Genomic DNA, 12,332 nt, shown 5'->3' with positions numbered 1-12,332 from the left:
TCTAAGCTTTCCCCATCAAATAAATCCTGTATTCCTCTCTTCTAATTCTTTCCCCTCATCATATGAACATGCATGTATCTTAAAACTCTCTCTCTAACCTGGGCATTTGCAGGGAACTGTGAAGTATGAGAGGTCAAGGTGGGCATGTATGAGGAAAGGTTTTGGGCCTTAGTACAGAGATGGAGGGAGGGGACTGGGTTGGACTTGAAACCCTACATGTGAATCTCTATAGCCCCCACAGGATGACTGGTCTGCAGATGACCCTTGCTGAGCTCCAGGCCTTTCTGGACCAGATGAACAACTTGCCTTGTGCCATGCACCAGATTGGGGATGTCAAGGTGAGGAGGGGTGAACTTGGGGTGCTGTTCAGGGTTTGGGGGAGGGGGAGGGGGACCTGAGCAGCAGGCCAAGACAGGACACACCTGTGAGTAATAGAGGTAGGAGGCAAAGGGTTTAGCAAACTGCATTAGAAATGCGATTTGAGGCGCAAGTGGCAAGGGTACAGATACAGGATGCGTAGTCAAGGAAAGGTTTCCTCTTCAAGGTAGAAGAGGTGAAAGGAAGTAACAAGGGTGTTTGTGGGCCTGGAAAGCTGAGTAAAGTTCAAGAAGGTACAGAAATAGGATGGAAAGAGCAGTGGACACCAGTGTGAGTGTAGAGATTGTGAGAAGGCCAAGCAACCTGTGCAGCCCTATGGACTGTAGCCCGCCAGGCTCCTCTATCCATAGAATTCTACAGTCAAAAGTACTGGACTGGGTTGCGGTTGCCATGCCCTCCTCCAGGAGATCTTCCCAACCCAGAGATCAAACCCAGGTCTCCTGCATTGCAGGCAGATTCTGACCGATCTCTATTAAGAATCTCAAGGAGTAGACCCAGAGATCTGCGTTTTAACAAATGTCCCAGGGTATGTAGTGGGCAGTGAGTATTAGGAACCACTGCTTAGGGCCTGGCGAAGGGAGAGTGCCTAGACCATGCTAGGTTCTCTTCCCAAATACTGAAGGGTAAGCAGGTAAGTAGGGCAGAGGTATGTGGTGGTGGGACCTCTGTGTGGGCTCTGCTGAGGAGTTTGCTTTTTGTTTGTGTCCTGGTAGGGTATTCTGGAACAGGTGGAAGCCTACCAAGCTGAGGCCCGTGAGGCTCTGGCCTCACTGCCATCCAGTCCAGGGCTCCTGCAGTCCCTGCTGGAGAGAGGGCGGCAGCTCGGAGTGGAGGTACCTGAAGCCCAGCAGCTCCAGCGGCAGGTGGAACAGGCACAATGGCTGGACGAGGTTAAACGCACACTGGCCCCCTCAGCCCGAAGAGGCACCCTGGCTGTCATGCGGGGACTGTTGGTAGCAGGTGCCAGTGTGGCCCCTAGCCCTGCTGTGGACAAGGCCCAAGCCGAACTGCAGGAGCTACTGACCATTGCCGAACGCTGGGAGGAGAAGGCCCATCTCTGCCTGGAGGCCAGGTAGGTCCAGCTTCTTCCCTTCCCTGCTCTACTGCATCCTTCAGAGTTTAACAGGGAAGCTGAAGATGATTCCCATGGGTGGCCTTGGGCACCAGACTCCTATATTGGTGTATTGACTATCTTATCCTCCCCTCTTTTGTTTAACTCTGTATTACACGTAGAGGCAGAGATAGTCTTATGGAGAAACAGAGATGGACAAATGCAGAGCTATATAGAGGACTAGCTATACAGGCTGACGTGTGCACACACTCATGAGAAGTACCAACAAGCAGATGAACACCTGTCAGTAGAAAGACCCCACACATGGGACAGTCTGACAAACTGCAATTCCCAGATTAATACTGTGTGTGTAGGCACTGCCAGCAGGCGGATAGACTGGTGGACAAACAGAGCATGGGGATACGGCAGAAGTTTTGGTGCGTGCAATCTGTAACAAGCAGAAACTGACAGCCACTTGTAGGCAGAATACAAGCAAGTAGGCCCAAGTGGCAGCCACAGGGGCTCATACTGCTATACCCAAAAGTCAGGCTGGGCTTCTGGTCACGGAGACCATCCCAGACTGAGGCCTCTTTTTTCCCTACTTTTAGGCAGAAGCATCCACCAGCCACGCTTGAGGCCATAATTCATGAGGCAGAAAACATCCCTGTTCACCTGCCCAACATCCAGGCTCTCAAGGAGGCTCTTGCTAAGGCCCGGGCTTGGATTGCTGATGTGGACGAGATCCAAGTGAGGACCCTGTTGCCCCACCCACCCTTCACCCCAGATCTTTAGTCCAGATGGGAGAGATGTCATACACCGTGTTGTTCTGGGTTGAGTTGGGTTGGCTAGAGTGAGCAAGGGGGCATAGCACATTGTGAGGAGGCAAAACGTGCTTGGTGAGCAGTGTGAAGAAGGGTTGCGAGGCTGGCCTGAGGGAAGATAGGATGCTGGTTAAGATGAGAATGGTAGGGGCAGGGAGGCTAAAAGAGGCCAACCACAACCATGTAACCGGTCTGGTGGTCCTGGGGACTGCCTGGATATCTGGAGGCTGAGCCAGTGGATGTACGAGTTGGAGGAGAGAGCCCGGTTGGCGTACCTTCCTTAGGATGAGTCTGTTTTCTTCTGGCTTAAGACTGTGAATCCAGTCCATCTTCCCAATTCAGGACCAGGGTCAGAGTAGCATCAGTAGATGCTGGTGAGTGGAATTGAGCTTTCTCTTGCCCTGTCCCAGAATGGTGATCACTACCCCTGCCTGGATGACTTGGAGGGTCTGGTGGCTGTGGGCCGGGACCTACCTGTGGGGTTGGAGGAACTGAGACAGCTAGAGCTGCAGGTACTGACGGCGCACTCCTGGAGGGAGAAGGCCTCCAAGACCTTCCTCAAGAAGAATTCTTGCTACACTCTGCTGGAGGTGAGGCCTGGGACCTGACCCACAGCCTCTCCTGCCTCTGACCCAGATGTGAGACAGCTCATGTGAGAACGTGGGTTTGGGGGCTTTGGGTATGGGAAGAATGGGAACCCCAGACATTCCCTCTCTGCCTGCCTGCCTCAGGTGCTCTGCCCGTGTGCAGACGCCGGCTCAGACAGCACCAAGCGCAGCCGTTGGATGGAGAAGGAGCTGGGGTTGTACAAATCTGACACAGAGCTGCTGGGGCTATCTGCGCAGGACCTCAGGGACCCAGGCTCTGTGGTAAGGAGCTTAGGCCCAGATGGGGAGAAGAGTCTGGCAATGATAGTGTCTGAGCCTGGTGACCATGGGCAGACCGCTTGCTCCCTGTGTGTCAGTTCTCTTGGTTTGGGAGTGGGGTGTTCATGGTGCCAGAGAAGGAGGGTTGGGGTGCTGACCTCTCCTCCCCTGTCCTGGGCGCGGCAGATCGTGGCCTTCAAGGAGGGGGAACAGAAAGAGAAGGAGGGAATCCTGCAGCTACGTCGCACCAACTCCACCAAACCCAGTCCACTGGCATCATCGACCACAGCTTCCTCTGCAACCTCCATCTGTGTGTGTGGGCAGGTGCCAGCCGGGGTGGGAGCTCTGCAGTGTGACCTGTGTCAGGACTGGTTCCATGGGCGATGTGTGTCGGTACCCCGCCTCCTCAGTTCCCCAAGGCCCAGTCCCACCCCATCCCCACTGCTGGCCTGGTGGGAGTGGGACACCAAATTCTTGTGTCCGCTGTGCATGCGCTCACGGCGCCCACGCCTGGAGACCATCTTGGCACTGCTGGTAGCGCTGCAGAGACTGCCTGTGCGGCTGCCTGAGGGTGAGGCCCTGCAGTGCCTCACAGAGAGGGCCATCAGCTGGCAAGGCCGTGCAAGGCAGGCTCTGGCCTCTGAGGATGTGACTGCTCTGTTGGGACGGCTGGCTGAGCTTCGCCAGCGGCTGCAGGCTGAACCCAGGCCCGAGGAGCCCCCTACCTACCCTTCAGCCCCCGCCTCTGACCCTCTCAGAGAAGGCAGTGGCAAGGATATGCCTAAGGTGAGCTGTGCAGCCCAGCTCTCTCACCCTCAAATTCCTGTTTCCTAGCCCTTGCCCTTAGGCTCCAGCCCTACTACCCCTTCTCTCTGACTTTTGGTCTCCTTTGGCCTGGCCTTCTTGCCCCATTCTGCCTCCTCTCCAGATCCCTGTAATGCTCAATGCTGGCAGCCTGTGTCTGCCCTTCTCCAGGAGGTGGAGGGTCCCAAGTCTGAAGTTGGGGGGCAGCAGTAGGATCTGGTTCTTAGTTACCACTACCTTTTCTTGATCTCTCTGGCAGGTGCAGGGGTTGCTAGAGAATGGAGACAGCATGACCAGTCCTGAGAAGGTAGCCCCGGGGGAGGGCTCAGGTAAGAGAGGTAGGTCAAAGTGTGGGTAGGCTGTTAGTGGATTTCACCAGAGTGATCCCTGTGGTCCTTAGCTCTGTTGGGGTAGGGGGCAGGGGTATAACCAGGAGTAGCCTCTAACACAACCTGTCCCTGCAACCCCCCAGACCTGGAGCTGCTGTCCTCGCTGTTGCCACGGTTGACTGGCCCTGTGTTGGAGCTGCCTGAGGCAACCCGGGCCCCCCTAGAGGAGCTCATGTTGGAGGGGGACTTGCTTGAGGTGACCCTGGATGAGAACCAGAGCATCTGGCAGCTGTTGCAGGCTGGGCAGCCTCCAGATGTGGAGCGGATCCGCACACTTCTGGAGGTGAGGAGAGGACAGGTCATGTGCAGAGCTAGGAGGTCAGGTGGAGCAGGCAAGGAGCCCAGGCCTGACCCCTTGTGCTGCACCTCTTTTTGCCTGTTGTGATCACAGCTGGAGAAGGCCGAGCGCCATGGGAGCCGAGCACGGGGCCGGGCACTGGAGAGGCGGCGGCGGCGGAAAGCAGATCGGGGTGGGGAGGGTGATGACCCAGCCCGAGAGGAGCTAGAGCCAAAGAGGGTACGCAGCTCAGGGCCAGAGGCCGAGGAGGCCCAGGAGGAGGAGGAGCTGGAGGAGGAGACTGGGGGTGAGGGCCCACCCCCACCCCTGCCCACCACTGACAGCCCCAGCACCCAGGAGAATGGCTTGGAGCCTGCACTAGGGGCCAGTTCAGGCTCCTCGGGCCCTTTCCCCACTTTGACTCCCCGGCTGCATGTGCCCTGCCCACAGCAGCCGCCTCAGCAACAGTTGTGACAGTGGCTGAGCCTAGCACAGACCCCAACAGAGACCCCTTGGCCTCAAGGATCCTCTTTCTGACCATCAAGCCTGCTTCTTGGGAGGTGGGCGAGTAGGGGGGATGACCACCCCAGCCCACCCCTGAGTCCCTTGACTTTTATATTCTGACTCCAAGGTATTGTTCAGACCTCAGCTCCTGGGGGCTGGCCCCTGGAGTCCCCCTCCCTGGTAGCCTCTAACCAGCATTCCTAGACACCTGAGGCAGATAGATGGATGGGCAGGTGGCAGGGGGTGGCTGGGGCTGGGCCAGCACCATTCCAGAGAGACAGCCAGTGCATATGCAAACTGGGGGAATCTCCTCTCCCTTCTCTCCCCAGTTGTGGCCCTGGCCAGGCCATGCTACACTAACCTCACCTCCCCCTTCACTCTTCCTCCTCCTTCCCCCCTTCTCCTGCCTCTGTCCCTCCCCTCACCTCCTTCTCCCTTCCCCTGACTTCCACCCAGGAGGAGGAAACTTCACATAGCTGTGCTCACAGTTTATTATTTTAAATAAATTTGGTTGGGGAGCTGAGGAGGGCTCCCTGAGATCTGAAGAAAGCTTTTGGTGCTTGTCCTCATTACCACCTTGACCTTCCCTCCATATCCTGCCCTGTCTCCTTTCCTCCTCCTGGGTTCATGTTGTAATAAAAGAAGATTGTTGGTGTGTAATTAATTTGTTCAAAAGAAAAAAAAGGCAAAACAAGAAACTTGGTTCCAACTGAAGCCTATTTTAATTTTATTTTATTATTTTCCTCTTGTTAGAAATAAAACCCTTAGCAACATTTTTTTGAAACATGTTTCTGAAGTGCATTTCTCTTCGGAAGGTCTCCATCACCTGTCAGTGGAAGAGCTGCAGTGCTGGTGGAACACGAGGGCTGAAGCCAGGGAGCTCTGAGTTCTGAAACGAGTTCTACCAGGTTCTCCTTAACCATGGGCAAGACATCCCAATTCTCCCCCGACTCTACCCCCAAGCCAGTTTTAGCCATCTCCCAAGAGATAGGCCCTGGCACGTAACTCCTGCCACAGCCTCCTCCAACTTTATGCTCTCCTATCTACCCTCTTCGAGCCCCTAGAGGTATGGTTTGGGGGCAGGGCTTTACTGAGGAATAATTTACACACAAAATTCACCTGTTTTAAATGTACAGTTCAGTGATTCAAAGGGATGTTTCTATCCTGCTTAAAACCATCCATGATGCATCATTGTCCTTAAGATACACATGAACACATGGTTGAGCCTTAAACAGTGGGTTTGAACTATGAGGGTCCACTTAAACTCAGATTCTTTCCAATAAGTACGTATTGACACTACTGTACTATACACCATGTGTCAAATCCACAGATGATATGGAAGACTGGCTTTAAAGTGACATGCAGATTTTCAACTGCACAGGGGTCGGTGCTCCCTAACACACACGTGTACACACACACCCGTGTAATCTCATTTTGGAATGCTTTCCTGTCAGACCCATATGCTGGGTCTTTCAGGGGCTCTTCCCTGGTTTTTCTCTACCCTAAAGGGTTTTTCCTACCTCTGTGAGGACTAGTTAGGTCATTTACAATCACCAAGTTCACTTTTTAAAAAACAGCATTACTATAATAGATTTTACATACTACACAGGTTTCACTCTAGGTGTATACAATTCAGTGGCTTTCAGTATATTCTAGTTGTATAGTCATAAATGCAAAAGGTTTTAGAACATTTTTGTCATTCCAGAAAGAAACTCTATACTCGTTAAGCATCATCCCTCACCCCTGGTCCCCCACTCCTAGGCTACCACTTAATCTATAAAGGTTTGTCTATTTTGGACATATATAAGTGGGATCATACAATATGTGATTCCTTGTGACTGTTCTTTGACTTAGCATAATGATTTCAAGGTGAGTTCACTTTAAAATATAGATTATTAATGGTGACTTTATATTGGATAGGTTTTTTTCCCCTCCTGGGCCCCAAAGTCTTTAAAATGAGGGTGACGAAGGCTCTAAAATCAGAGATCATCACTGGAGTTAGTTAACATGTTTTTAATGGGGGTTTGCATGCATCTATTATACTGGCAAGAAGACAAACCACGTTGTGTCAGATTCATAAAGGGATCCTAGTCCCTCCAAAGGCTAAGAACTGCTCTTCATAGTCCTTAATACTGTGTTCAGAGTCCACTGGCAAGAAGACAAACCACGTTGTGTCAGATTCATAAAGGGATCCTAGTCCCTCCAAAGGCTAAGAACCACTCTTCATAGTCCTTAATACTGTGTTCAGAGTCCACCCATGATGGGAGGATATGGAGGAGGAAGCAAGAGCACTATCCCAACTAAGCCAGCCCACCAGCATCCTATCATGCCTGGCTCTGCAAGGGCTTTTCTTTTGGTGTGCTTGCACAGAGGGCTTAAAGGCTAATGGGCAGGCTTTGGTGCCTACCCCAGGAACCCAGAACACTGCCACTCTGCCTGTTCTCATCTGAATGCTCAGTGGGTTCATTTTGCTTCTCGTCTTCCCCTTCAAAGATTTCCAGTTGATAGTAACCTAGTGATGAGTTGAGAAAGCCCACCCCCTTCTAGCAGCTTTGATTGGTTGGGGCTTTGATTTGATATCTGCGTCAGCCCTACCTCCAGTTTTCCAGCCAGGAGATGTGGGCTGTGCAAGTAACAGGAGGTATGGGCCAGTGCACACCTCTAACTTGGGCTCATTTTGATCCCAGTCCATGGGGAAAGCTTGGTCTTTTGTTTGCCCACTTATATGGAATTGAGCATGAAAAGTGGTTGGAGGAGACCACCTGAGAGGAGACTGGGATGTGAAAGCTGGGACAGGGACAGGAAAGGGCTCAAGGCTCTCAGCACTTCACTACCACTCCCACCTGGAGGCAGACCCCGTAACAGGACCCTGGTCTAACAGGAGAGGAACAGTGCCTACAACCTGTACCAGCTCCCCTGCTTGAGAACTCGGCCCAGGCTCAGGTCCTCCAAAGGAAGGGGCTCACCAGTTTCCAGACAGCCTTTCCCATCTTGGCACTGCCCTGCCCCATCCCTCAGTGATGTGCATCCCGTGAGCTCTGCAGGAGAGGTGCTAGCCCCCATCATGTGAAACCCAGATCAAATATGACCTCTTCCAGAGAGCTTGCTCTGGATGCAGATGTGTCCCCCTTTTCCAGACTCACCTAGAAAGGAGTGACTGCCCTGGGGAATTCCAGATGAGTGGCAGATGGGGAGAAAGAGCACTGGGGAAGCACAGTATCTTCATCTCGAAGTCATTTTCTTCTGAAGAGACATCATTTTGCAGACAGATGGAGTTTCCCAGGGGCTGCCAAATCCCTCAGAATGGCTCCTGAGTCTGCAGTGACAGGGATAGGAAGAGACATCACTTCTACTAAGAACTTTCCAACCCCTTCCCCCTCTGTACTGCCCCCCACTGTGCTTTAGGTGGTACCTGAAACACTATTCCCACCCCCAAGTCCCCTGTACTGGGAGTTCCTAGAGGGAAGGCAAGGCCCAAGCCTGAGGCCTCTGCTCCCACTTTCAGTCAGGGTTCAGAAGAAGAGGGGAGACGGGAACAGCGGTTGGAGTCTCATTCTGTTCTCTGCAGTGTATAAAGCTCCTTGGTAAGGGTGCTACCCCACAGGAGTGGGGCCTGGGGTCTGCGGTCCATGATCACTGAGACCCTGAAGGGATAGACACTGACCATGCTTCCCAGAAGCCCTGAAATTGTGATGATGGGAAAAGAGGGATTTGGAGACAGAAATGCATTCCCTGCCTCTGGGGCACTCACCTTCCAGGAAAGGGAAGGGAACTCCTTCCTTGTGAACTCCTTTCTGGGTGCCAAGCTACATGTGAGATATTTCACGAAGTCTTTGTCATATACGCAGGAAACAGACCACACAAAGAATGTGTCTAGCTCAGGTAGTATCAGTTGGGATTCCCACTAAATCTTTGAACCTACAGCTTGTGTTACATGAGAGCAGAGATCCAAAATAATCAGCCTGCCCCTGGGAAACAGTTCATAGCTGGGGTTCCAGTGTTGCTGTCTACTACTGTTGGCAGGTGGGACCTCAGCAGTGCTATAGCCAGATTGTCTTTGGTAGGTAGAAGTCCACATGCTGAACTTGTACATAACCTCCATGCCTTCCTGTATTGATTATATATTAATGCATATGTGTGCTAAGTCACCTCAGTTGTGTCTCTTTGTGACCCCATGGACTGTAAGCCCTCCAGGCTACTCTGTCCATGGGATTCTTCAGGCAAGAATACTGGCATGAGTTGCCAGGCCCTTCTCCAGGGGATCTTCCCAAGCCAGGGATTGAACCCGTGTCTTTTATGTCTCCTGCATTCGCAGGTGGGTTCTTTACCACTGAGCCACCACGGAAACCCCTATTCAGTTCAGTTCAGTTCAGTCGCTCAGTTGTGTCTGACTCTTTGCGACCCCATGAATCGCAGCACGCCAGGCCTTCCTGTCCATCACCAACTCCCAGAGTTCACTCAGACTCACGTCCATCGAGTCAGTGATACCATCCAGCCATCTCATCCTCTGTCGTCCCCTTCTCCTCCTGCCCGCAATCCCTCCCAGCATCAGAGTCTTTTCCAATGAGTCAACTCTTTGCATGAGGTGGTCAAGCATGTGGACTTCTACCTACCAAAGACAATATGGCTATAGCACTGCTGAGGTCCCACCTGCCAACAGTAGTAGACAGCAACACTGAACCCCAGCTATGAACTGTTTCCCAGGGGCAGGCTGATTATCTTGGATCCCTGCTCTCATGTAACACAAGCTGTAGGTTCAAAGGTTCAAACTGGAGTTTCAGCTTTAGCATCATTCCTTCCAAAGAAATCCCAGGGGTGATCTCCTTCAGAATGGACTGGTTGGATCTCCTTGCAGTCCAAGGGACTCTCAAGAGTCTTCTCCAACACCACAGTTCAAAAGGATAAATCTTCGGCACTCAGCCTTCACAGTCCAACTCTCACATCCATACATGACCACAGGAAAAACCATAGCCTTGACTAGATGGACCTTAGTTGGCAAAGTTACTGCATATGTATTACTGCAAATTACTTCAAAAACAGTGGCTTAAAACAACATGTTATTATCAACATATGTACATTACCATGTGTAAAATAGATAGCTGGTGAGAAGTTGCTATATAACATGGGGAACCCAGCCTGGAGCTCTGTGATGAACTAGAGGTGTGGGACAGGGGGAGGGGAGGGGAGGGAGGCTCAAGAGGGAGGAGATATATGTATAATTATGGCTGATTCACATTGCTGTATGGCAGAAACCAACACAACATTGTAAAAAATAAATTAAAAAAAAATGCTGAAGAAAAAACCTGAATAAAACAACGACATTTATCTCAGTTCCTGTAGATCAGAAATCTGGACACAACTTAGCTGGGTTTTTATTTCAGAATCTCTCACAGGCTACAATCAAGGTGTCAGACGGGGCTGCAGTCATCCCAAGGCTTGACTGGGGAAGGATCTGCTTCCAAGCTCAATGTATGGCTGTTGGCAGGACTTAGTTCCTTGTGGGCTGTTAGACTAAGTGCTTCAGTTTCTTCCCGACTGGTGGTGGAAGCCATCCTCAAATTCCTTGCTGTATGGACATTCCCACAGACCAACTCACAACATGGCTGCTCATTTCAACAGGGTGATCAAGTGAGATGAGACAGGAGTGTGAGGGGACATGGGGAGAAAATTGCACACACAAGATGGAAGTCACAGTCTTTATAACCTAGTCTCAGAAATAACATCCTACCACTTTTACAATATTCCACTCACTAGAAGTAAGTCATTAGGTCCAGGCCACACTCTCAGGGAGGGGGTTATACAAGGATGTAAATACCAGGAGGTGGGGATCATTGGCAGCCACCTTGGAGACTACTACAGTTTGTCCTCAGGCCCCAATAATTTATGTCCCTTCCACATGCAAAATACATTTACCCCTTCCCAAGGTCTGTAAAAGTCTCACTTCATTAGAGCATTGTCTGAAAGTCCAGAATCTCATCTAAATCAGGTCCAAGTGTGAAGGGCTCCTTTGGTGTATTCCTTAAGTGTGGCTCTTTAAGTACTATTCCCCTCTCCCCCACTACCGGTAGATCTGTGAAATTTAGAGACAAGTTATCTGTCCCCAACACACCCCAACATACAACGATGGAACAGCCACAGGATATTGGCTACAGACATTCCATTTCAAAAAGGGGAAATGGGAGACACAAAGGAATCACTGGTCTATAGCAATTGTGAAATCCCACTGGGCACATGGAAGTTCCTGGATTAGGTTTCAAGGCCTGGAAATAATTCTCTAGGGTTTCTGGGCTCTGCTTGGCTCTGCTTTCTGGGCTCTTGGTCCTACCCTCTGTGCTTTCCTTCCTTTTTCATGAAAGGGCTTCCCTTGTAGCTCAGTCGAGACCCAGGTTCGATCCCTGAATTGGGAAGATCCCCTGGAGAAGGAAATGGCAACCCACTCCAGTATCCTTGCCTGGAAAATCTCTTGGACACAGGAACCTGGCAGGCTGCAGTCCAAGGGGACGTGAAGATTTGGGCACGACTGAGCAACTAACACTAAGCACATATTTGCAGGTGAGTAGTTTCCCCAGTTTGCTTCTTGCCAGTATAATGTTGGGGGTCCAAATGGTTTCTTTTCATTTTGTACTGTGCCTGTAATCAGTTGCCACTGCAAAATGATTCCAATAGTGGAGCTTGGTGTACCCTTGCTGTCAGTAGGTTGGGTACTCAACAGTTGCTATAGCCAGACTTGCCTTGGTGAAAGTTTATATTGTAGAGCTTGTGTCTAAATTCCATGCATGCCACCATGGCCATTTTGTTCAGGAGTTCATTGGATAAGAAAATGAAGTTGGCTGGCATCCACAGGACAGGACATCTTATCCATCTGATTGAGTCTTCCTCAACAGTTGATTCTGCTGCTCATTTCAGAGAAGGCAATGGCACCCCACTCCAGTACTCTTGCCTGGAAAATCCCATGGATGGAGGAGCCTGGTAGGCTGCAGTCCATGGGGTCGCTAAGAGTCGGACACAACTGAGCGACTTCACTTTTACTTTTCACTTTCATGCACTGGGGAAGGAAATGGCAACCCACTCCAGTGTTCTTGCCTGGAGAATCCCAGGGATGGGGGAGCCTGGTGGGCTGCCATCTATGGGGTCGCACAGAGTCGGACATGACTGAAGCGACTTAGCAGCAGCAGCACCAGCAGCTGCTCATTTATGTGTGATATGAATACCTTCACACCCATTCCAAAGGGGACATCCATA

At 51.3% G+C, this 12,332-nt stretch overlaps 1 protein-coding gene and 1 long non-coding RNA gene across 14 annotated transcripts in view; one reads left to right on the top strand and one right to left on the bottom strand.

Annotated features, from left to right (window-relative positions):
• Positions 1–5,863, top strand: part of KDM5C (lysine demethylase 5C) — a 31,037-nt gene extending 25,174 nt beyond the window's left edge. For 5 of the 13 annotated variants that reach the window (XM_040266007.1, XM_040266012.1, XM_040266014.1 and 2 more), the window contains 9 exons: positions 233–338; positions 1,092–1,450; positions 2,038–2,176; positions 2,661–2,840; positions 2,982–3,119; positions 3,303–3,902; positions 4,180–4,258; positions 4,393–4,592; positions 4,701–5,863. In XM_040266007.1, coding sequence (XP_040121941.1) covers positions 233–338; positions 1,092–1,450; positions 2,038–2,176; positions 2,661–2,840; positions 2,982–3,119; positions 3,303–3,902; positions 4,180–4,258; positions 4,393–4,592; positions 4,701–5,060 — 2,161 coding nt within the window. In that variant the 3' untranslated portion in view covers positions 5,061–5,863. The remainder of the gene's footprint in view (positions 1–232; positions 339–1,091; positions 1,451–2,037; positions 2,177–2,660; positions 2,841–2,981; positions 3,120–3,302; positions 3,903–4,179; positions 4,259–4,392; positions 4,593–4,700) is intronic. The other 8 variants (XM_040266010.1, XM_040266009.1, XM_040266013.1 and 5 more) reach the window with 6 other exon arrangements.
• Positions 5,743–12,332, bottom strand: part of LOC120882169 — a 74,589-nt gene continuing 67,999 nt past the window's right edge. The window contains exons 3-4 of the long non-coding RNA XR_005725430.1: positions 8,234–8,406; positions 5,743–5,979 (exon numbers count right to left, since the gene is read on the bottom strand). This is a non-coding gene — a long non-coding RNA (uncharacterized LOC120882169). The remainder of the gene's footprint in view (positions 5,980–8,233; positions 8,407–12,332) is intronic.

The sequence above is a fragment of the Oryx dammah genome, unplaced genomic scaffold (genome assembly GCF_014754425.2).
Source record: "Oryx dammah isolate SB20612 unplaced genomic scaffold, SCBI_Odam_1.1 HiC_scaffold_23, whole genome shotgun sequence".
Taxonomy (NCBI): domain Eukaryota; kingdom Metazoa; phylum Chordata; class Mammalia; order Artiodactyla; family Bovidae; genus Oryx; species Oryx dammah.
Note: the sequence above shows the minus strand (reverse complement) of the source record. Positions and strands in the feature narration are given on the sequence as shown.